At 39.0% G+C, this 21,303-nt stretch overlaps 1 protein-coding gene across 1 annotated transcript in view; it reads left to right on the forward strand.

The window, feature by feature from the left end:
* CTNNA1 (catenin alpha 1) overlaps positions 1-21,303 on the forward strand; it is a 174,056-nt gene that overhangs the window by 38,586 nt on the left and 114,167 nt on the right. Inside the window, exons 4-5 of the mRNA XM_032250515.1 lie at positions 15,470-15,636; positions 16,191-16,310. Of these exons, the coding sequence (XP_032106406.1) occupies positions 15,470-15,636; positions 16,191-16,310 (287 nt within the window). The remainder of the gene's footprint in view (positions 1-15,469; positions 15,637-16,190; positions 16,311-21,303) is intronic.

Here is a 21,303-nt window from a genome sequence, read left to right on the forward strand (position 1 = left end):
GAGACCACCCTGGCCAGCATGGTGAAACCAGCCCCCCCCCCCTTTTTTTTAATAAAGAGAATTTGATAAAAAGGTTTATCAGTAGAGCTAAAGCACCAAAAAGTAACTTTCAAGAGTTAGAAATCTCTTGGTAGGGAAGTTTTGGGTATTCATTCAAATCCAGGGCTGGATATTTTTTTACTCTGTAAAACGCTGTGTAAAAGATGCCAAGTTGTTAAGTACATGGCAGTTTTATTGTAGGCTTGCCTGTGATGTTGGTTACTTGCTCTTTTGCTCCTTTTTTTTTCTTCCTCTGGTACTACTCTTTGGGTAGAATTAAAAACAGTTTTAAAATGAGTGTTAATTTTCTGCAGTGAACATGTGTTTTGATAGTAAGAGCAAAAATAAAAATATAATTTTGTAACCCAGAGATGAAACTAATGGTTAACATTTTTGTCCTAAACTCTTCCAGTTTGTCTTCTATGAATATGCTCACGTGGGTAGAGATATGTTGGGTTTGATTTGCTTTTTTTCACTTAATGTATCCTGAACATCTTACAGTAAGATTAAGTATTCTTCTACAACATAATTTTTAATGGCTGAGCACTGTCCTCTAGAGAGTAATATGATTCAAGAACATTATTTTATACCAGCAAACTAAAGACTTCTCTCTAATATTGTTATGTCAAGAGTTTTATTCACTTTTCACATTTTCAAAGGAGTATGGTATTTAAAAATAGTTATAATCATAGTTTTTTACTTTGAAGACAAGACTCCTATTGTTAAGAAGTATACATCTGAGAAGAAATAAAAGGTTTTAGACAGTTAAAATCGTTTTGAGATAAAGAGAGCAAAGTTATTTGAGCAGGGTTATCTGGGAAATCTGTAGGAGAAGGGGGAGTTGGAATTCCAAATATGCTCAAGAAACTGATCCTGAAACGAGTAGTTTGAACATGTTTAAGATAGTTGATGGCGTTTAACTCCTACTGGAAGCTTTTGTCATTTTACACAGGGCTGTTTTTGTTGGTTTGCAAAAGCATATTCAGGTGGGTATCTTAAGATATCTTTTCTCTTCTGGATTTGGCAGTTGATAACAAACAATATGCTCTTGTAAAATGTTCTGTTTAAGAAATGCCTACCTAAGGTCCGTGTAATCATTGAATCATCTTTCCTCCAGCAACTCAACAAAAAATTTTAAAAATGAGATTGGGGCTATAAGTACCCATTTATTTTACCACTTGGCTTACTCATATTTTGGATAAACCCTTCTAGTTAGCTGACTTTATGAGCTTTTACAAAAATATTTTGTAGTGTGCACCAGTTTTACTTTTTCATTTTTGCATGAACTAACAGCCACGGAATTTTTATACCTCAGAAAAAAGAAAATTTGAAGTCTGAGTTTTATTATCACACACACAAACTAAAGATATTAAAATTTTTTTCTTAAAAAAGTATATTCCTTATAGAAAGTAAAAATAAACAACAAACAATCACCTATTGGGCTGTACTACCTTATGATTAAGCTCTGTTGATATTTTGGTATATGTTGATTGTAGTCTTTACCATCTCATCCGTTCCCCAGGATATAAATACATTGTGATCTCCATTCTCACTTGCAGTACAGATTGTTATTTAAAGTGGAAATGAAAATCATTTCCATTAATAAAGATACCTGGGGCGGGGTGTGGATTGTATAATTTATAGAAGATAGGCTGTGTTTCTCTACTGGGCTGGCAAAAATTCTTTCTTCTGGACCTTAAGCTATTTAAAAGTATCCTTAGTATTATTTTGGGGAAGAAGATATAACTTTGCCCTATTTATTGAGATTCCTTGGAGTAGTTTTCAAGGCAGTAGAGATGTTTCCATAGTGGATTTCTGAGGACCTGGGATCCTCAGCCATTACATCGTGGTTGGGAGCCTTTCTTGTTGTAGTATACTATAGAATTTTGGGATGCAACACTGTAAATGGGGTAGGTGAGGAAGATGACCAGTTCCTGAGAACTGGAAGGAGTCCCAGCTTGGCTTGGAAAGTTCTTTTTTTTTTAAAAAAAAAAAAAAAGAAAAAAGATGGGATTTCACCATGATGGCCAGGCTGGTCTTGAACTCCTGACCTCCGGTGATCCACTCACCTCAACCCCCCAAAGTGCTAGGATTACAGGTGTGAGCCACCACGCCCGGCTCAGAAAGTTCTTTAAAACAAAACTGCTGGCCGGGCGCGGTGGCTCACGCTTGTAATCCCAGCACTTTGGGAGGCCGAGGCGGGTGGATCACGAGGTCAAGAGATCGAGACCATCCTGGTCAACATGGTGAAATCCTGTCTCTACTGAAAAATACAAAAAATCAGCCGGGCATGGTGGTGCTTGCCTGTAATCTCATCTACTCAGGAGGCTGAGGCAGGAGAATTGCCTGAACCCAGGAGGCGGAGGTTGCGGTGAGCCGAGATCGCGCCATTGCACTCCAGCCTGGGTAACAAGAGTGAAACTCCGTCTCAAAAAAAAAAAAAAAAAAAAAAAAAAAAAAGGTTGGTAAAACTAAGGCCCAGCAAGCGTTGGTTATAGCTTATTAGCACAAAAGGAACAATTGTTACTACTTTGTGCACTGTAGACAGAGGAGTGAAGGAAGCTCCCCTCATCCTTTACTGCTTCAACTTTTAAAATTAAAAGCTAACATTTCCTCTATTGTTTAGGAAACTTGCCATCATGACTTTATTTCTAAAAAGGTAAGAAACAGCTGGTGTATGGATAATGACCATGTTCTAAATAGGTTTAAAGATTGGAAAAAGTAGACGGAAAAGTAGAACGGGGCATAGAAGTATTTGTTGAGCTTTGCGTATATTATCTCATTTAATTTTCAAAACAACCCAGTGAGGTATGAGAGGTAGAGTACTCATTTTACAGAAAAGAAAACAGCTAAAGATAAAGCAACCAAAGTAATACAGCAGCCAAATAGTGAAGCTGGGATTTGGATCCAGTTCTAATACCTTGTTTGATCTATACCAACTAATGTTCTGGGAGAAAAGTAGTATATATTCATTGACATTACTTCATAGCATTCTTTGTTTTAAAGGAGCAATGTAATAGGCTCAGGTTAAAACAAACAAGACTTTTATTCTTTTTATCCATCCCCAAATATTTTTCAATATCCTTTCCCTGTAACTTTATAAAGTTTGATTGCTTTCAGGGGAATTTACTTATGATATTTGGTGCTACAGAAAGTTCTTGATCTTGTCTTAATAAAGAACTGTGGCGTTTTTGTTTGTTGGTTTACTTCCTTTATAATTGCCCATTGTCTTTGTTTTAAATTCCAGAGGAACCTATTTTATTCCCAGCTCAGTTAGGAGAGAACACCAGGGGATGCCAGATTTTATTTCATGGCAGATGGTACAGTAGTATTGAGTTCTCTTAAGTATTATCTCTTCTGTATCTTTTTTTATTTTTGAGACAGAGTTTTGCTCTTGTTGCCCAGGCTGGAGTGGAATGGTGCAGTCTCAGCTCACTGCAACCGCTGCCTCTCGGGTTCAAGCAATTCTCTTGCCTTAGCCTCCCAAGTAGCTGGGATTAGAGCTGTGCACCACCACGTCTGGCTAATTTTTATTTTTATTTTTAGTAGAAACGGGGTTTCACCATGTTAGCCAGGCTGGTCTTGAACCCCTGATGTCAGGTGATCCGCCTGCCTCGGCCTCCGAACGTGCTGGGATTACAGGTGTGAGCCACTGTGCCTGGTCTCCTTTGTATCTTAGTTAATGCTAGATGTAGTGTAGTTGACTGGTAACAGCTGGGACAAAGCCAGAGTACTCAGTTACATTCTCAGGTTTTACAACCATGGGACCTTGGACATAGTTTCTGTCTGCCTCAGATTCCCCAGTTTGTCCTTTTGTGTGCAGAGAGCACTTTCCATATCTTAGAAGTTTATAAACTAATTGGCAGATGTCTTTTTAAATTTGTTTTTTATTTTCAAATTTTTAAATTTTTTTTGAGATTGAGTCTCGCTCTATGTCACCCAGGCTGGAGTACAATGGTGTGAACTTGGCTCCCTGCAACCTTCGCCTCCCAGGTTCAAGCGATTTTTCTGCCTCAGCCTCCTGAGTGGCTGGGATTACAGGCATGTGCTACCATGCCTGGCTAATTTTGTATTTTTAGTAGAGGTGAGATTACAAGCGTGAGCCACCGTGCCACGCTGCAGTTTTTAATGGCATTTGGGAACTCTTTTCTTGGTCAGCAGAAGCTGCTTCCCCTGTTACCTTGACATTTTTAAAGCCACCTCTCTCTTAAATTATCAAACCGTCCCTTGCTGGCATTAAATTCTCCAGCTCTAGATCTTTCACCTTCCTTTTGCTTTAAATTGTCATATAATGACTTTGCTTTTTCTCAAATCTTACTAGTCTATAGGTATGCCTTTCTTTTAGCAGCTCTGCATCCACATAAAAACTGCGTTTTCAATACAAGATAAAGAAGTATTTTCGTAAAAAGTGCAGGGTTCTCATGCCTGCTGGTGTAGCAGGTATAGCTTCATGAGTTTTTTTTTTTTTTCTTTCTTTTTTTACAGTGGTCTGCTGAATTCATTTATCTTGAAATGGTGGGCAACCACAGCTACAGACTTCAATTCACAGTACATATCAGGCACTTCAGCTTTTTCTTATAGTGTCATGGCTTTTCTTTACTTCTTAGTAGTACTTCCAGCATCACTAGTGGCACTTTGTATGAGCTTCATGGTGTTATTCAGCATTTTGAGTGTTGGGCTAAACGTGATGAAAATGTGCAAGAACTGCCGATGATCACTTTTTACTGCCGTATGCAATTTACTGGATGTGAACTGCTCAGGTGGAGATGATTAGCATCACATGCACATGCATCATATGGCATTTTAAGTGGATATTCACAACACCTGAGCTTACTCCAATAGCAATAGGAGATGGCTACAAAATTATTATAGTAGTACAGTGTGTACTACATTTAATTTTGTGTAGTTAGGATTTAAACAGCATCTTTACATTTGTTTATATTTCTCTTGACTGAATGGCACCATGTACGGTCTGTGTTTGTGTGCATAAGTTTTGATAAATTTTAACTTTCTGTAATAGATTCATGTATATTTATGGTGGTAAATGATAAAATAGACTGGTATCTAAAGATATTTTATGCATTCATGATATACCTAACTTTTCTTAATTTTTTGGTATTTCTGGATTACATGTTTTTCAAATTGTTTCAAATCTCCAAACAATTTTCAATATGCTTATTGAAAAAAAATTTGTGTATAAGTAAACCTACACAATTCAAACCCAAACTTGTTGGGTTGTGTTGTTCAAGGGTGACTGTACAAACTTCGCTGCTAGCTTTTAAGTATACAGATTGCTGCATAAATAACAGATGTGCATCATGACAAATCATGTCACTTCTTTCAGAGTCTGTTAGTGATAGTTCCCTACAAATCTGTTCAGTTTATGCAAAGTGTGTAATTGTGTTGCTTCCTTTTCTCCTTGTAATAAACCCACATGAACTACTTCACAGAATTGAATAATTAAAAGAGGGAATTAGCCAACAAAGATGAATGTGCAGCAAAGAAATGAAAAGTAATAATCCTGGAATTGAAATTTGATTAGGATATAAAGGGAAGAAATAGCTGATTATGGAAATGTTGACCCTGCTGCTATTTAAAACTCTAGCTATGCAGCTAGAAGAACTTAGTGAAGGCAAAGTTCTTGATTTAAATGAGGAACATGGTTGTGATGTCCAGAAGAATGTGTGACATCATTAAAAATGACACATTAAAGGAACTCTTGAAGATATTCATGACAAATAAGTGTAGATGTTGGATAAAATGTTGAAAATGGATCCAGACTTAGAAAGGAGTATGATGATTCACCAAGGAATAAAAAAAATGCTCACTCTGTGCCCTAATGTAAGTGACAAAAAGAAGGCAGGGAAGCATTGTTCAAACTACTTTTGAAAATTTTTTTAAACAAGGAAATAAAATACTTTAAGTCTCAGTGTTTATAATGTTTTAATTTAGTACATTCAATAAATACTGGTTGACTGTATTTATCATATCCCTATACATTTATAATAGATAATGAAGGATTTTTTTTTTTTTTTTTTTTTTTTTTTTTTTGAGACAGAATCTTGCTCTGTTTCCCAGCTGGCGTGCAGTGGCACAATCTCGGCTCACTGCAACCTCCGCCTGCTGGGTTCAAGAGATTCTTCTGCCTCAGCCTCCTGAGTAGCTGGATTACAGGTGTGTGCCACCATGCCCAGCTAATTTTTGTATTTTTAGTAGAGACAGGGTTTCACCATGTTGGTCAGGCTGGTCTCTAACTCCTGACTTCGTGATCCGCTCGCCTTGGCTTCCCAAAGTACTGGGATTACAGGCGTAAGCCACCACGTCTGGCCCCCAGGAATTTTTAATTAAAAAATTTTATTTTATAGAGATGGGGACTCACTTTGTTGCCCAGGCTGATCTCAAACTCCTGGGCTCAGTTGATTCTCTTGTTTTGACCTCTCAAAGTGCTGGGATTACAGTTGTGAGCTCCCATGCCTGGCTGACAAAATTTGAGGGGGGCTTATTTTTTAAAAATTTATTTTTTTCTTTTCTCCAAACATGGTGTTGGAAACTGACAAAATTTTTTAAAGGTCACAGGCGAATCATAATTCTCTATGATTAATCTCTGATTAAGGTAAGTTTGCACTGTTTTCAGCTTGTATTATATTTTCACAGTCCTGTGTTACTGTGCAAAGTGAAGATGATCAGTATTGTTATCTTAGTTTTATAACTGTGGAATCTGAGACTTATTTAGTGGCGAAGCTGTGGTTTTTGTTTGACTTCTGAGTTTATGATCTAACTTTCCATTATTCTGGAACCTTTACACAAAATTTTTATTTTCTGTGACAGGGTCTTGCTCTGTTGCCCAGGTCTGGAGTGCAGTGGTGCAAACCCAGCTCACTGAAGCCTTGACCTCATGCGCTCAAGTGATCCTTCCACCTCAGCCTCCTGAGTAGCTGGGATCACAGGCATGCACCGCTACACTTAACTAATTAATTTTTTTATTTTTATTTTTTAAATAAAGAGAGGGTCTCACTATGTTCCCCAGACTGGTCTCAAATTCCTGGGCTCAATGATTCTCCTGCCTCAGCTTCCCAGAGTGCTGGGATTATAAGTGCTATATAAAATTGAAACTAAATAAAAGTAGAAAATAATTCCTTTAATAGCCCTTGACCTTATTCCTGAAAATGGACCAAATTCTTTTTTTTGTTTGTTTGTTTTGGAGACAGGGTCTGTCTCTGCCACCCAAGTCCTGAAGTTCAGTGGCACGATCACGGCTCACTGCAGCCTTGGCATCCTGGACTCAAGTGATCATTCCACCTTAGCCTCCCAAGAAGCTAGGACTATAGATGCATGCCACCACACCTGGCCAATTTTTCTTTATTATTTTTAGGGGTGAGGTCTCACGATGTTGCCCAGGCTGGTCTTGAGCTCCTGGTCTCAAGTGTTCCTTCTGCCTGGACTTTGCAAAGTGCTGAGATCACAGGTACAAGCCACCGTGTCTGGTCTCAGGCCAAATTCTTAAAAGAGCAGTCTTATTTATAACTTGTTTTATTACCCTTGAAATCCGGTATGTGCGACTTCCAGAAAGCCGCTCTTCTTCTTCATTGTCTTGTGCCAGCCACATTGGCTTCCTTGGCCTTCCATAGTCTTTATAGATCTTTGACATGATGTTCCTTATACCTGGAATGCTCTTCCTCCAGGTAGCCACATCATTCCTGTCTTTCCTTTGTCAAGACTGTCTTCAAATCAAATGGTAGTTTTTCAAGGGGGGCTTACCTTTTTCCCTCTATTTTAAGTTGTATAGCCCTATTCTCTCTCTCTGTCACTATCCCTGACACTACCCCACTACTACTGTTTATTGTCTTTCTCTCCCACCAGAATGTAAGTGGAGCCAGGGATTTTTTCCTGGCCTGGTTGGTTCATTTCCTGGAGCATTTGGATTAATGCCTAGCTCATAGAAGGTGATCAGTAAGCATGTTTTGAAAGAAGTCGTGAATGCTCTTGAAGGTTGCTGTTGATAGGTGAATACTAACGAAACACAATGAAGATCTTTTTTCTGTCTTCTGATCTTGTTTTAGCTAATATTAATCATTTCTACCAACCCTGTCTTGTCACCTAGTACAAGGCACTGAACTAGGCATTTTACAAGGTATCTTAATTGGCACCCACAGCAGATATTCTACACATTGTACAGAACAGGAAACAGGCTCATGAAATCTAGTTTCATAGCTGGTAAGTGGCAAAGGCAGAATTTCAGCCTGTATCCAACTTCAGAGCCTGTGCTCTTTCATATTACTGCATTTGTTACTCCTTTTTTGAGCTATAACTCACATACATAAAATTCACCATTTTAAAGTGCACAATTCAGTAGTTTTTAGTATATTCATGAGATTGTGCAGCCGTCACCACTGTGTAATTTCAGATGTTTACATCACCCAAGAAGGAAACACGGTTTTACCTATTAGAAGTTAGTCGTCATTCTTCTCGCCTCCTTCCCACCACCCAGCAAGCGTTACTACCTTCGGTCTCTTTGGATTTGCCTATTGTGGCAAATGGCAATTTCATATAAATGGAACAATATAGTATTCCTTCGCTTAACATATGTTTTGAAAGTTCATCTATGTTTCACATGTATCAGTACTTCATTTTTTCTTATGGCTAAATATTGGATAATGCCACATTTTATGTCTCTTTTTCAATTGGTAGATGTTTGGGTTCTTTCTACCTTTCAGCTATTATGAATAGTGACGCTGTAAGCATTCATGTACAAGTTTTTGCTTGTATACCTATGTATTAGGTTGGTGCAAAAGTAATTATGATTTTGGCCATTTAAAAAGAAAAGTAATGGTGAAAACTGCAATTACATTTGCACCAACCTATATTAGTCCATTCTCAAATTGCTGTAAATAAATACCTGAGACTGGGTAATTATAAAAGAGGTTTAATTGGCTCAAGGTTCTGCAGGCTGTACAGGAAGCATAGTGGCATCTGCTCCTGGGGTGGCCTGAGGAAGCTTCCAATCATGGTGGAAAGCAAATGGGGAGCTAGGCATATAACATGGCAGGAGGAGGAGTAAGGGAGGGGGTGGGGGAAATGTTACACACCTTTAAACAACTAGATCTCATGAGAACTCATTCACCATCACAAGACCAAGAGGTTGATTGGTACTAACCCATTCATGAGAAACCGCCCCTAAGGATCTACTTACCTCCCACCAGGCCCCACCTCCAACATTGAGAATTACAGTTTGAGATGAGTTGCAGGCAGGGACATAGATCCAAACCGTACCCACCTAGCAGTGGAGTTACTGAGTCATATGATAACTGTTGGGAACAGATGCTTGATGCCACAAAAAAAAAATCAGCACTGAGACAAAGGATCTCTCAGCAAGCAATTTTTATTTCCTGTAGGAAGGGTACCCTTGCTAGTCATCTTGTCATGGGAGTGCAACGAACAAAGGAAAAGCAGATATATTTATTCCTTACGCATTTGAGGTCATCCTTTCTGCTGTGTCTGATCTCTGTTGTCCGGAGCCAGACCTCACAGTCTAAACTAAAACCTGATTGGCTAACAACTTAAAACTTTTCTAAACAGGTAAGGGACATAGGCTGCCAGTTGGGACTTGCCTGTGAGCACATCTAGCACATACCTTGGTTAAAATACAAGTGTATAGAATATACTACGTGCCTGTAAGCATGGCATGTTTAACAGCTACATAGGATAGGGCTTAACAAAGAGATCTTAGCACACTTATGATTTATTATTTAACAAGAAAGAAAACTTTGAAGAGGTACTTTTACTTCCCACAATAACTCAGTATTTAACCCTTTGAGGAACTGCCAGACTGTTTTCCAAAGCAGCTTTTTACATTCCCAGCATTGGGGTATGAGAGTTCTAATTTCCCCATATTCTTGCCATTTGCTATTATCTGCCTTTTTAATTAAAGCCATCCTACTAGGCATGAAGTGATATCTTTGTGTGTTTTGATTTGTATTCCTGATGGCTAATGAGGTTGAGCATCTTTTCATATGCTTATTGGCTATTTCTAAATCTTTGGATGGAACGTCTGTTTAAGTCCTTTGCCTATTTAAAGTTGGATTATTTGTCTGTTTTGTTTGTTTTTAAAGAAGCCAGGTCTTGCTATGTTGCCCAGGCTAGATGCTGACTCCTGGGTTCAAGCAGTCCTCCTGCCTCAGCCTCTCAAGTAGCTGGTACTACAGGCACATGCCACTGCAGCCAACTTAAGTCTTGCTTTATCACCAGGCGCTAGGCTGGAGTGCAGTGGCGCAATCTCGGCTCACTGCAACCTCCGTCTCCTGGGTTCAAGCAATTCTCCTGCCTCAGCCTCCCAAGTAGCTGGGACTACAGGTGCGCACCACCACGCCCAGCTAATTTTTGTATTTTTTAGTAGAGATGGGTTTCACCATGTTGACCAGGATGGTCTCCATCAGAGACCTCGTGATCAGCCCACCTCAGCCTCCCATAGTGCTGGGATTACAGGCGTGAGCCACCACGCCCAGCTTGTAAGTTCTTTTATATTCTAGATACTAGATCCTATCATATATATAGTTTGCAGAAATTTTCTTCCACTTTTGGGTTGTCTTTACTTTCTTGATAGTGTCCTTTGAAGCACAAAAGTTTTAAATTTTGATGATGCCCAACTTACCTGTTTTTTGTTCTGTTGTGTGTACTTTTGGTGTCATAGCTAAGAAACCATTGTGAATCAGTGGTCATGAAGACTTACACCTGTGATATCTTCTAAGTGTTTTATAATTTTTAGCTCTAACATTTAAGTTTTGATCAATTTTGTAAATATATGGTGTGAGATAGGGGCCCAACTGAATTCTTTTGCATATTGCGCTTGTCTTAGCACCATTTGTGGAAAGACTGTTCTTCATTGAGTATTCTTGGCACCCTTGGTAAAATCGGAATGCATTTCTGGATTCTCAGTTATAGTTGATGGATCACTATGTCTACATTTGCCTTGGCTGACCAGTTTTCTCGTAGAAGCCTTACTTTCTCGTTTTTGGCAGTCTTGGCTCTCTTCTGTTTCTTTTATTACAGAATCTTCCTTTCCTTATTCTGATGTTCTCAAGAGTTCTCTTATTTTTTTTTTTTTTTTGAGACGGAGTCTTGCTCTTGTTGCCCAGGCTGGAGTGCACTGGTATGATCTCAGCTCACTGCAACCTCCACCTCCTAGGTTCAAGTGATTCTCCTGCGTCAGGAGTAGCTGGGATTATAGGTGCCCACCGCCACGCCCGACTAATTTTCTTTGTAGTTTTAGTAGAGATGGGGTTTCACCATATTGGTCAGGCTTGTCCTGATCTCCTGACCTCAGGTGATCTGCCCACCTTGGCCTCCCAAAGTGCTGGGATTACAGGTGTGAGCCACTGTGCCTGGCCTTTTTATTTTTTAAAAAATCTTTCTCAACTTTTTGAAAAGCTGTATGTTTTCATACAGCTTTGGCCTTCTTCTCCCACTCAGAAACACCCTAGCTTGCAACCTTTAAATAATCTACTGTGCTTAATCAAAGGTGATTAGATCTTTTGACCTTTGCCTTTGTAGTTTACTACTGCTCTACCCTTTTCTGGGGTCTCACTGTGGCTTTCTGATCCATCTCTCTGGTTAGGTTTATTGTATGTACTTTAGATAGGTTAATCCTCTATAATATGACTTTCCTCTGGTTCAGGGAATTGAATTCTGTTTGTTTATAGCCTTTCTACTCCTACCTTCTACTGCTTCTAAACATATCCCTTACTCCTCAGACTAGATAATTCAGACTAGATATTATGCCTCTAAGCCTAATTAATATATGAATTATAATAATGCAAGCTTCTTATTGTATACCTCAGTATGATAAGTGGCTCTACAAAGAGCATAAATATTGGCATTACAAATCCAGGCTCTGCCCTTTACTAGTTAGGTGGCAGGAATTAAGTTAGTTAATCTGTATAAGCTTTAGTTGTATTATTTATAAACAAAGGCTAATACCACCTACTTTCTAGGTGGGTGATAGAATTTTAAAAATATGTGGCTGGGTGCGGTGGCTCAAGCCTGTAATCCCAGCACTTTGGGAGGCCAAGGCGGGCGGATCACAAGGTCAAGAGATTGAGATCATCCTGGCCAACATGGTGAAACCCCGTCTCTACTAAAAATACAAAAAAATTAGCTGGGCGTGGTGGCGTGTGCCTGTAGTCCCAGCTACCTGGAAGGCTGAGGCAGGAGAATTGCTTGAACCCAGGAGGCGGAGGTTGTAGTGAGCTGAGATTGCGCCACTGCACTGCAGCCTGGCACCTGGCGACAGAGGGAGACTCTGTCTCAAAAAAAAAAAAAAAAAAAAAAGTATAGTGCCATAGAGTAGATATTTAATAAATGTTGGACTGTTTTTTGTTGTTTTTTGTTTTTGAGACAGAGTCTCGCTCTGTCACCCAGGCTGGAGTGCAGTGGTGTGATATCTGCTCACTGCAACCTCTGCTTCCTGGGTTTAAGCAATTATCCTGCCTCAGTCTCCCGAGTAACTGATACTACAGGTGCCTGCCACCATGTTTGGCTGTTTGCATTTTTAGTAGAGATGAGGTTTCATCATGTTGGCCAGGTGGGTGTTGAACTCCTGACCTAATGTGATCCGCCTGCCTCAGCCTCCCAAAGTGCTAGGATTACAGGTGTGAGTCACTGCACCCAGCCAGTGTTGGACATTATTATGTTACTGTTCTTTCTGCTTGAGGTGGTGGTAACTTCCTTAACTCTGCTGCCCACATCCTTCCTATCCTTTGAGGGATGGGTTCATTTCAGAGTACCATTCCTTCCAAAAAGCTGTTGCTGGCATTTCATTTCTTCCCCAAACTGGTTGTTGGTGCTTCGTCCTTTGAATTCCCATGACACTTTGTGTTTCTTTTTTACAGCTTGTATGTTAAAATGCACATAACTTCTTAATGGTCATATCCATCTTTTCTGGATAAGTTATTTGAAGGCAGGGATGGTATATTCAGCTTTGTGTTTTGGAAATGAATTTGTTTGCTTTTAGTGTGTAGTAAGTGCTAAGTAAGGTGAAGTTCTGCTTATTATATAAGGTCAACATCTCTTGCTTACTCTCTCGTTTGATAGTAATATTGTTTAAGACAACACACACACACACACACACACACACACAGTGTCTCTCTCTCTCTTCACACATTTTAAGACACCCCCCCCCCCACACACACACACACAGGGCCTGACTCACACGTTTTTTGAGACGGAGTTTTCCTTTTCTTGCCCAGGCTGGAGTACAATGGTGCAATCTCGGTTTACTGCAACCTTGACTTCCCTCGGTCAAGCAATTCTTGTGCTTCAGCCTCCCAGTAGCTGGGATTACAGGCGCCTGCTGCCATGCCTGGCTATATTTTTTGTATTTTCTTGGTAGAGACAGGGTTTCACCACGTTGGCCAGGCTGATCTCAAACTCCAGACCTCAGGTGATCACCCGCCTTGGCCTCCCATAGTGCTTGGGATTATAGGCGTGAGCCACTGTGCCCAGCCTAAGACAGTATTAACATATTTTAAGGCAAGTATCTCTTTCTGCAAGGCTTTGCAGATAAATTCTTCCTGAGTGAGGTTTTCTTTAGTATATTTCCATAGCACCTTGTTCACGAGGCTATTTAATTTGGGGTGCATTGTAATACTCTATAATTTGTGAACCTTTTGAGACTAGGTGCCTTGTGTTAACCAGCTGTTAATTGTCTCTCCCTCCATAGAGCTCCAGGAGGCCACTGGCTGCTTCTTGTGTTTTGGTTCACAGACACCCAGTATAGCCCTTGATGTGTGATGGGTGCTCAGACATTTGTTAAACAAAAGAATGAATGCGCTACATCTTTTAAAATACCATGAGATATCAGCATTAATATTACGAATCCATGTAATGATTGCCACATGTCTGTATCTTCCTGAAGATCTAAGAGAAGACTACGTTAGATCCAGGAAAGCCTTTTAACTCTGTAATTCCCCTCTTCTACTTGTATTGTGTATCCAAAGATGATAGCCAGGAGAAATTTGGTAGGTCTGTTGAGAAATAGGTAGGCTACTTGAAAGTGCCTTTTTTTTGTTGTTTTTAAACAAATTCATGGAAGACATGAGAGAGTGAATGGCTTTTAGGCTTTAATCTGAACTGAAGTGGGCTTGCTCAGCCAAAGGAGGGAGTAATTGCTTTTCCAGGATTCCAAAGATAGTCTCCATACAGGCCCTATTTTTATAACCAGTGGACAAGACGCAACACTGGCCCTTTTAGTTGTTTCTAGGCATAAGAAAAGAGTGACAGTGGGCACTGGAAATAATTTTAATAGACACAATTGACAGAAAATATAAGTTCCACAAGTTTCTAGGAAATGTTATAAATTCTTAAATTTTTTTTTTTTTTTTTTTTTTTTAAGAGACAGGGTCTTGTTCTGCCACCCATGCTAGAGTGCAGTGGTGCTGTCATGGCTCCCGGCAGCCTCAAACTCATGGGCTCAAGAAATCCTACAGCCTCAGCCTCACAAAGCACTGGGATGGCTGGTGTGAGCCACTGTGCCCAGCCTATAAATAAATTCTTGAGCTCAGGAATATATAAATCGGATATTCCTAATAGCTATGGTAAAAGCTATTTTATATGTTTTTATCTAGTTTTTTAAAAAAAATTATAGATACAATACCTCTTCATTATAGAAACTGTTTATAAGTACCAAATATGTAAAGAGGCAGTGTGTAAACTAATCATAACTATTATTTGCCTTTTGACTCCAGTCTTTCCTCTGTATTTAAAAAGAAACATATACATTTATAATTTCATTTTTTTCTGCTTAACATTTTTCATATATATAAAAATATTTTAATAGTCAATTGTAGCTACACCATAATTTACTTAACTACATATTTATTGTTGAACATTTGAACTTTTGGTAGTGATTTGTGAAGGAAATGAATGAATCAGTGGGTGAACTCTGTATTTTCACATACCAGTGAGTCTCTTTAAGGCTGTACACATTATATAGTTGGGATGATTAATGAAGTGTGGTGGTTCTGCATAATTGTTGCCCTGTTCTGTATTGTTCTATGGATATGAGTAGATTGAGTTAGATAAGATTTTTTTTTTTTTTTTTTTCCTGTTCAAATCTTGAATCTTTCTCTTTTTGGATACACATTGTCCCTTTTTTGGAAAGGAACATTAATAGATCAAAGAGAAATATTTTTAAGCCTCTTGATACATAGTATCAAGTCACTTTCTATATATTATGCTTTCACCAGCAATATATGAAGGTGCTTTTTTAAGCGATAGCTGTAAAACCAACTAAAGTACAGCAAACAACAAAAATGAAGTCTTAAACTAAATTTGTGCATGAAATATACAATGTTTGGATTATTTTTATATTTTTTAAAATGTAGATCATTTATTTGGGTTAATTCTTGCTGAGATTGTTTTTCATTCTGTAAAACAGGTGATTTGATGAAGACTGCTGCGGGAGAGTTCGCAGATGATCCCTGCTCTTCTGTAAAGCGAGGCAACATGGTTCGGGCAGCTCGAGCTTTACTCTCTGCTGTTACCCGGTTGCTGATTTTGGCTGACATGGCAGATGTCTACAAACTACTTGTTCAGCTGAAAATTGTAAGTATACGGGCCTGTGTCAGTAATTTGTTCTATCACGGTAAGACTGCTACTGGTCTTCCTTAGTTCAGCATTCCCTAGGGTTTAGTTTGGTTTTGAATTTGGTTTATCTCAATGGACCAGGGATGTTTTTGTTTAATTTCCACTTACTCCTCTATTCCAAGTATATATCATCCTGACTGTTATGAGCCAGCGTGGTCTTGGCTCTAATGAAGGTCTTGTAGCAAAGATACTGTTTTGATTCCTTCCCTTTTTCCAATAGTGATTAAATATTTCCTTGTACTAGTAGAGTTCTGGAGTTCAGAAACCAAGATACGTTAAATTTTGTACTTTTAGGTAGAGGCCAATATTAGTGTCTTTCCCACTTCCTATGAAGATCCTGTGTAATCACTGTTTAAATGTTAGAGGACCGTGCAAACTCAAGAGAGTTAAATTTGGATTGCTTTTTGAGTAACTGTTAACAGGAATGAAAATTTCTAGAATGTCATCGTCTTTATTTACAGACTTACATTCAGAATTTTTGTTTTTTTGCGGTCTTTTTTTTTTTTTAATAGGTGGAAGATGGTATCTTGAAGTTAAGGAATGCTGGCAATGAACAAGACTTAGGAATACAGTATAAAGCCCTAAAACCTGAAGTGGATAAGCTGAACATTATGGCAGCCAAAAGGCAACAGGTATAATGATGATTTGGGTATATATTAAGCAGTTGTTTATTTTACTATCTAGAGGGAAAAACTCATTCTGCCGTTTTCTAACAGTACCATGACCTACCTTTGCCAATATAGTTCCACTAAAAACATTTAAGGTGTCTTTTCAGAAGTGTGCTGTTAATAAAGTTGTAATTACATTGCATTCACGTTACACTCCTATTTAATTCTTGTGAACATTTTAAGTAGCTTGACAACTTGTGATGAAGGTAGTGTCTGGAGAGGTAATAGGTCTTTGTGTGTTTAAGGATTAACCTGAGTTGGTGGTGCAGTTTTTTTCAGATTTTTAATAAAACCTTAATTCATACTGGAATTGTCTTATCAGAGAGTGTCTCCATACCTTGCCCCACCAGCCCCAGGTTTTACTTTTTAATTGTTTCTTATTAATTGTTAGTAGTTTCCATTGTGTGGTATGAGGATCAGTGTTACTTTTCCAAGCTCCAGGAACACTTGGGACTTTGACATTTTCACTGTTGGGGTGCTTTGAAACCTTTCCTTTACCCTTGCTATTGGACGCTGTGTGTTTCAGGTGTATATTCTCCAGGGACAATACATACATTGCTATCCATCTTCTTATACCTTTCATAGTCCTGATCAAGCTTATGCTTTAAATTCTTGTTTTAAAACAAGCCCCGAGAAGAATTGTTGTTATTAGCTAATACCTTTATTCATTAGGATACTTTGCCCTGGAGATTGCAGAAAACCCAGCTCCCAAACTGCTTGGAAAATGGAGGATTTATTTTCTCATTAAATAAGTCCTGAGTTACGTTAAGTGACTTCAGGGTTGTTAAATACAAGAGCTTTGCTGTATCATCAAGGATCCAGGTTCTTGTTATTTTTCACCACTGCCATCTTCAGTGTGCCTGGCACTGGGGTGGCTGCAGAAGCTTGTGCATGACATTTGCACATATCAATATGTCCATTGAGGGGAAAAAAAGAACTGTTTCTTCCATGTGTCTCTCTTTATAAGCAAACAGTCTAAGAATCCCTAGCAGACTGGTCCTAAATCTGAATTGTGCAAAATGCCTATTCCTATTATCACTGTTAAGAGGAAAGGAGTATGGCTGACTCAGAGTAATCCGGATCCACCTTCTGCTCTGGGTTAAGGTATAACCTTCCTGAGTATAGAAATACCCAACAAAAGGTCTGACAGGTAGTAGGAAGTTGGGTTGGGGGTGGGAGTAGGGAATGGATTTGTGTAAGCAACCCACAATGACTGCTATAGACTCTTTTCATTGAGGCAAGATGGTTGCCAGTAAATACTTAAAAAAATTTTTTTTTGAGACAGGGGTCTCACTCTGTTGTCCAGGTGGGAGTGCAGTGGTGCCATCACATAACCTCAATTTCCCCAGGTCAGGTGATCCTCCCACCTCAGCCTCCCCAGTAGCTGGGATTATAGGCACGGGATACCACACCTGGATAATTTTTGTATTTTTTGTAGATACAAATACAGGGTTTTGTCATGTTGCCCAGGCTGGTCTTGAACTCCTAGGCTCAAGATATCCTCCCGCCTTGGCCTCCCAAAGTACTGGGATTACAGACATGAGCCACTGTGCCTAGCTAAATACTATTAATGTTTAATATATGACAGCCTCTGCTCTGGAGATGTCTTAGTCATTTGGTTATATTTACATTAATATTAAAAATCTGTGCCATAGGGTTGAAAGGATTCAATTGAATAATGTATGTATAGTATTTAATATAGTGCCAGGCACTAAGAAGGGCCTTGTTAGTGGGCAGTTGGTGAATAATAGCCTATTGCTTAAATTTAAAGTCATAAAATAGGATCATACTAACTGTATATGTGAGATCCTGGTTTTGCATTTCTAGTACTTAAGATTACATATGGTAATATAGCTAGGTTGGTATGCCTAAGTTAGTGTAGGCTCAATGTGCTTTTATCATTTATTCGTTTGTTGGCTTAGTCTCCATCATATTAATTACAAGTGTCTTTTTTTGCTGGAGTGAATTGACCCTGAGAAGAACCTGTTGAATAGATAGTAATCCTGTAAATATGGCAAATTGGCCAAACTGTGTTCACAATTTGTTCTATTGAATGGTTTTGATACAAATTCTCATTTGAATATGTGAAATAAAGATTAAGTTATATTTAAAAGATAACAGTTTGGCAAATAATTTAAAACCTAGTCTGATCTTGGTTTATGAAGACTTACTATTATTTAAACAAAATAAACATTAAGACTGCCACTTATTAGTGTGTGTCATTGCAAAATGGTAGAATAAGTAGATAGATGGTGTTCTTGAGGTGAAATATTATAATCTTCTGGAATTTGTATGCTATTCAAGAAACCTACTAGAAAGTAATGCTACCTGAGTTTTTGTTGTTGTTTATTTTCTTCCAAAGCCAAATACATCTCAGTGCCTAAGTTTTAATACCGTGTGCCATGGATCTATGGAGAGTTCCTAGTACTTAATCCCTTATGTATTTTTTTTATTTTTATTTTTTAAAGTAGTAGTAAATGCCAAACTTTTCTGAAATAAGATGTCACAGAAATAATTGGAGTTATTATATACATTCTAGATAATCTTCTGTTTGCCCTTCCATGTTGTTTCCCCATCCATATTGTTTCCCACCCTTGTTTACCCTATTCTCTGCCCCAGGGACCTAACCTGTCTAGATTTCATCCATGGGCTCCTGCTTGGGCTTGGTGAGTGGGAGCACCAGCAGGAGGTCAAAGGAGATAGAATGAGGCCTAGGGTGTTACTCTCAGGTCTCTTTCCTGCTGGGTGCCCTGGGTTGCTAAAAGTGATGGCTGTCCTGTCAGGTGGCATTCTCTACACATCTTCCTCCCTGGTTTTGGTAACTACTGCCTCCTCTTGTCTCTTCATGCCTAAGTGTCCTACCAGCTTTGTAGTTTCTCTGTATTTTGTGCATACTTTTGTATAATAGCATAGTCTCTAAACTGCCTTTGAGTCACCCGATTTGATTTTATTCTATTTTTTCTGCCAGGATTTAGAATGATACATATTTCCATTTTCTTCAATTTATAGTAAGTTATGATCATTTATGGTTTTCCTTGGGTCTAATTCTTTAGTCATTAACCTTAGCCTCCTAAAAGAGAATTCACTGAGTAGACTAGACTGGTCATGGGCTCCTTTGTACGCCCTGTTCACAAAATGGCCTTTTATAGACTTGGGCCTTGATGTATATTCCAGTAGACTACGTAATGTGTTTCTTGGAAATCAAACAAATACTCATTTTATCCTAAGAGCCTAGCCTGATGGAAACTTATTCTTTCTTTTGGGCACTGTCCACTAGCCTCCTTCACTAGAACTTATTCCTCCTATTTAACTCTGTATTTGTATGTGATAACTAACCTTTGGCTACCCACCTCTCCCCATTACACTTCATCACTTCTATGAGTCAACTTTTTAAGCTTGCTTATAAGTGAAAACGTATTTATCTTCCTGTGCCTGGCTTATTTGACTTACCATAGTGTCCTCTAAGCTCATACATGTTGCCACGAATGACAGAATGTTGTCTTTTTTTAATGGCTAAATAGTACTTCATTGTGAATATATGCCACATGTTATTTGTCTGTTGATGGACACTTACGTTGATTCCATATCTTGGCTATTGTGAATAGAGCTGCAGTAAACAGGAATGCACGTCTCTCCTTGATGTACTGATTTCCTTTCTTTTGAATACCCAGTAGTGGGATTGCTGGATCATATGATTGTTCTATTTTTAGTTTTTTGAGGAAATTCCATACAGTTTTCTGTAATGGCTGTACTGATTTACATTCCCACCATCATTGTGTAAGCGTTCCCCTTTCCCTGCGTTTCCACCGGCATTTTTGTTTGTTTTGCTAATAGCCGTTCTAACTGTAGTGAGATGATACCTCATTGAGGTTTTGATTTGCTTTTCTCTGATCATTAGTGATGTTGAGGATCTTTCCATATACCTTTTGGTCATTTATGTGTCTTCTTTTGAGAAATGTCTATTTAGCTCATTTGCCTTCTATTATTATTATTATTTTTTTTGTTTTTTGTTTTTTGAGACAGAGTCTTGCTCCGTCGCCAGGTGCCAGGCTGGAGTGCAGTGGTGTGATCTTGGCTCACTGCAGCCTCTGCCTCCCAGGTTCAAGCAATTCTCCTGCCTCAGCCTCCCAAGTAGCTGGGACTACAGGCGCGTGTCACCACACCCAGCTAATTTTTGTATTTTTAGTAGAGACGGGGTTTCACCATGTTGGCCAGGATAGTCTGGATCTCTTGACCTTGTGATCTGCCTGCCTCAGCTTCCCAGAGTGCTGGGATTACAGGCATAAGCCAATGCACCAGGCCTATTATTGTTTTTTTAAAAACAGAGTTTCACTCTGTCACCCAGGCTGGAGTGCAGTGGTGCAGTCTTGGCTCACTGCAACCTCTGCCTCAGCCTTCTGAGTAGCTGGGACTATAGGTATGCACCAGCATTCCCAGCTAATTCTTGTATTTTTAGTAGAGTCAGGGTTTCATCATGTTGGCCAGGCTGGTCTTGAACTCCTGACCTCAAAAATGATCCGCCCACCTTGGCGCCCCAAAGTGCCCGGATTACAGTTGTGAGCCACTGTGCCTGACTACATTTGCCTATTTAAAAATCAGATTATGTGAGTTTTTGCTCTTGAGTTTGCATATTCTGGGTAATAATCCCTTATCAGACTAATAGCTTGCACATATTTTCTCCTGTTCTTTTCTGGCCTGTAGGGTTTCTGCATAGAAATCTGCCGTTAGTCTAGTGGGGATTCCCTTTTATGTGACTTGATGCTTTTCTCTTGCTGTTTATAGAATTTTATTTTTGTCTTTGACTTTTGACAATTTGACTATAATGTGCCTTGGGTATATACCTACCCAATAACTACAACTACCTTTTTGATTCAATCTCTTCGGGGACTTTTTGGGTGTTTTGAGACTATATGTCATATCTCTCCCCAGACTTGGAAAGTTTCCAGCTATTATTTCA

The sequence above is a fragment of the Sapajus apella genome, unplaced genomic scaffold (genome assembly GCF_009761245.1).
Source record: "Sapajus apella isolate SASKATOON/1434 unplaced genomic scaffold, GSC_monkey_1.0 scaffold71, whole genome shotgun sequence".
Classification (NCBI taxonomy): domain Eukaryota; kingdom Metazoa; phylum Chordata; class Mammalia; order Primates; family Cebidae; genus Sapajus; species Sapajus apella.